This window comes from Cucumis melo, chromosome 12 (assembly GCF_025177605.1).
Source record: "Cucumis melo cultivar AY chromosome 12, USDA_Cmelo_AY_1.0, whole genome shotgun sequence".
Lineage (NCBI taxonomy): Eukaryota > Viridiplantae > Streptophyta > Magnoliopsida > Cucurbitales > Cucurbitaceae > Cucumis > Cucumis melo.
This window is the reverse complement of record NC_066868.1, coordinates 19,599,420-19,603,007: the sequence shown is the minus strand read 5'-3', so window position 1 is coordinate 19,603,007 and position 3,588 is coordinate 19,599,420. Positions and strand designations below refer to the sequence as shown.

Genomic DNA, 3,588 nt, shown 5'->3' with positions numbered 1-3,588 from the left:
CTTTGTACGAAAAGTGAACAAGGAACCAAGTAAGTGTGACTTTGAGCATTTGTGAGACATCTTTCAAATGTGTAGATTATAACAAAAACTTAATTAATGGTGTAAATATCAATATACTTGTTCAAGTTTGAGAATTTAATTGATAGGAGTTTAACGTAATTTAAGGTTAAAATTGATCAAATTTAAGATTTAAATAGACTAGATTAAATTTTAGGGATTTTAAAAAATTATAACAAAACGTGTGAAAATATTTATAACGTATAAAAAAATTTTAAATACGAAAAAAGTTTAGAAGTCCGATCTTAGTACACGATCTTAGCTTGTATCAAGATCGTTTTAATATTGGTACACGATCGTAATCGTTTAGATTTATAATGAAAAAAGGACACAATACTCGATAATGAAAAAAGAATAAAGATACGACACCAATGATGAGAAATGACAAAGAATAGAGAATATCATTAATATGAAGCGGGAGTAATGAGAATGTTATGGGGTGCCCATCTATGAAGATGTCCGGTTCACCCAACTGATCAAATGTATCTTTTTCAAAAATAATAATAATAAAAAATGTGAGAATACGAGGAAAGAGAAGTAATAATATAAAGGAGGTGCACGTATTTAATGCGAAATTCAAACCAAACAAGGCCCAAAATGAAATTTAGAAAAATACAATAATAGCTGCATGTGATTTTAATTTTTCGTTACACGATCGTAAATATTTTTTGATTCTGTTTTACAAATATGACTTTAAATCAATTAACCCTTCATCTAGATTTATATATTAATTAACGGACAGGATATAGATCAAGAAAATCATCCCATCCCCACATAGAGTACTTAAGACATTTTCTAGCATATGAAAACATCAAATTAGTTTAACATAAACTTTAGAATAAATTGTGGTTCCGTGGTGCAATGATAGCACCTTTGACTCTAGATCATAACGTTGCATATATATATAAGAAAAAGCCGAAATTGGTTAGTGATTCAGTTGATTATAGTAACATTATATTTATAATTCATTTATTATTTCTTCTTTTTTTTTTTAGAAAATATCGATTTATACCATAAATTACTATGAAACTTAAACATTTATATATGTGTGAATTTAAACTCCAAACTTATATGATTATATCAAATCTAAATTACCATCTATCATGTTGAAGATTTACATTGATACATTTATGAAATGTTTAAGGTTTTAGATGAATTAAGTTGATACAATATTAGTTTAGATGAATCAAGGTGGCTTCTCTCTAGCTCCCTTCACTCATATTTTCTAAAAAAGAAATATTAGTTTGGACCTAAATTAATACAACTCCTAAAATCTTTAAAACTATGTAATTATAAGTAGTTTAAACCATGTCTAAATTGATACAACCTATAAATAAATATTTTACTTATTTATTTTTAAACAAAAGCAGAACTCAAGATAAAGAATAAAAAAACCATAATTAATTGTAGTTAATTTAATATATATAGGGACTCCTTCATTAGTTCAATTAAACTATAACATAAAAAGAATTACTAATCCATTTCCCTTTTGCAAGTGGATGCCCACATTGAAACCTCATTTGCTTTTCTTAATTTTATAACTCCAAGCTTTAGATTCTATGGAGAAAAAAAACAATCAAACCAAACCACACTTTCCTCAATATAAATTCAAAAAAAAAAATTAAAATAACTGAAATTGGTCTCAACCTAGATTAACTGACTTCGAGATATAAAGTTGTAAAAAACAAAAGTAACATAATTATGGACCCCAAAATGGATTAATTGACCTTATGAAACAACATAGAAAACAAAATTGCTCAAACTTCAACTTTCATCATATTCCTTCTAACATTCTTGTGAAGTCCCTGATTGGCAGCAACAGAAACACAATCCATTGCTTGAAACCCTAATCTTTCCTTCTCCAAATCATAAACAACCTGTAGATTTTGCTGTTGAAAGCTACCGAAAATGCCAGCCGGCCCGTTATCATCACTGTCGTTATCGTCACCAACACCGTCCATGCTTTGATACAACAAACATTTAACCACAGTGGAGTTAATTGGAGCAGCCATGGCATAGAAGTTATTCCCTTGAGGCAAAACAACACTAACATTATTCAAAAAATGAAATGTTATAGAAGGGAGTTGAGAGTCATCAACAAAAGAAGAATTGTTGTTTTTACAAGGAACTTTATAACAAAGATCAAACCCAGTATTGAGTTCGACTTGTTTTGCTCTTGGGTAACTTATCACTGATTCAAGATTAGAAATAAGTTGTGAATACAATGGTTCAGGTAAATGAGTATAAGTAGTACCAGAATCAATCAACATTCCTCCATTACCCTTTGTATCAATCTCTCTTAATTTAAAAGAAACCCCAAATCTAAAATTATTATTCCCATTCCCAATGGTAATTGACTCAAGCCCAATATAGTAATAGTTTGGGTAAATTGGACTTTTCAACAAAGGGGTAAATTGCAAATTTTCATCTTTTGAAGAAATAGCAAGATGACCAAGAATCAAAGGGCTTGAGAAATTAGGGTTATTTGAAAATTTAAAAGGCAAAAAGCAATGAGAAAAGCCCTTCTGAGAAAACCCTAGTTGAAAAGGAAGAGAAAGTAAGCCTCTACCAAAACCAGCAATCCCGATTGGCTCTCTGTAAGTTGCACCAACACATCCAAAACAAAATCTAGGGACTTGCTTATTATTATTACTATTATTATTATTATTATTATGATAATTTCCATGCATAAAAAGAACATCTCTCGTTAAACTTCCAGTTACAACCCCACTTGCTCCATAAGTATAAGCAAAAGAAGGGCAAGGTCTAGGGCAAGTGCCCTTCACAAGGGTAGCCAAGGAACAACCAGCAATTGTGCAAGGATCAAAAGGGTTATCAGAGCTATGAATATCCATACAAAAGGAACTACCACAAGTGTCTCTAATAGAAGTAGAAGAATGAGTAGGCAAAAAGGCAGCCAATTTTGGGCCAGAAATATTGTTCTGGTACTCTTCACAATCTTGACAATCAAAAGAGAGGTTACCACAAGGAACCCATGTGAGATCACTTCCAGTGTCCATATACACTTGAACAACTTGTGGGGGTGTCCCTATTGATAAGGACATTAAATAACCATCCCTAATTTCTCTCAATGGCTCTATCACATTATCATCACCATCCATTTGATCCATTGCCTTCATCCTCTTCTTTGAAATGAAATTATAGCCTTTTTTGGGTGTAAGGAGAGATGTTCTTGAATGAACAAGACCAAGAACTAGAGAATCTTTGGGGAAATTGGTTTTAGGGTTTGTAGCTAGGGTTTGTTTTGAGGCATGTACAAGAAGAAGGAATAGGCTCAAGAATTTTGTTGCAATGGAGGTTGATGATATTGAAGGCATCTTTCTCTTTGTTGTGATGTTGGTGATGTAGTCACAGATTTACGTTCATTTGATAGTTGAATATACCCTTACATAATTTATAGGAGCCGGAACGTGAAGCTATCTTAGTTTACTGTTATTTATATATTTTTTTTTTTTGTAATTTCAGTTATTTATATTATTATTATTATTATAGTACAAAAGAATCACATGT

At 31.0% G+C, this 3,588-nt stretch overlaps 1 protein-coding gene across 1 annotated transcript; it reads right to left on the bottom strand.

Moving 5' to 3' along the window:
• Positions 1–1,773: 1,773 nt before the first annotated feature.
• LOC103498305 (probable aspartyl protease At4g16563) lies at positions 1,774–3,188 on the bottom strand. The gene has a single exon (XM_008460869.3). It carries the CDS (start codon positions 3,186–3,188, stop codon positions 1,815–1,817), a length of 1,374 nt encoding a protein of 457 aa, XP_008459091.2. The 3' UTR covers positions 1,774–1,814.
• Between the last annotated feature and the right edge of the window lie 400 nt (positions 3,189–3,588).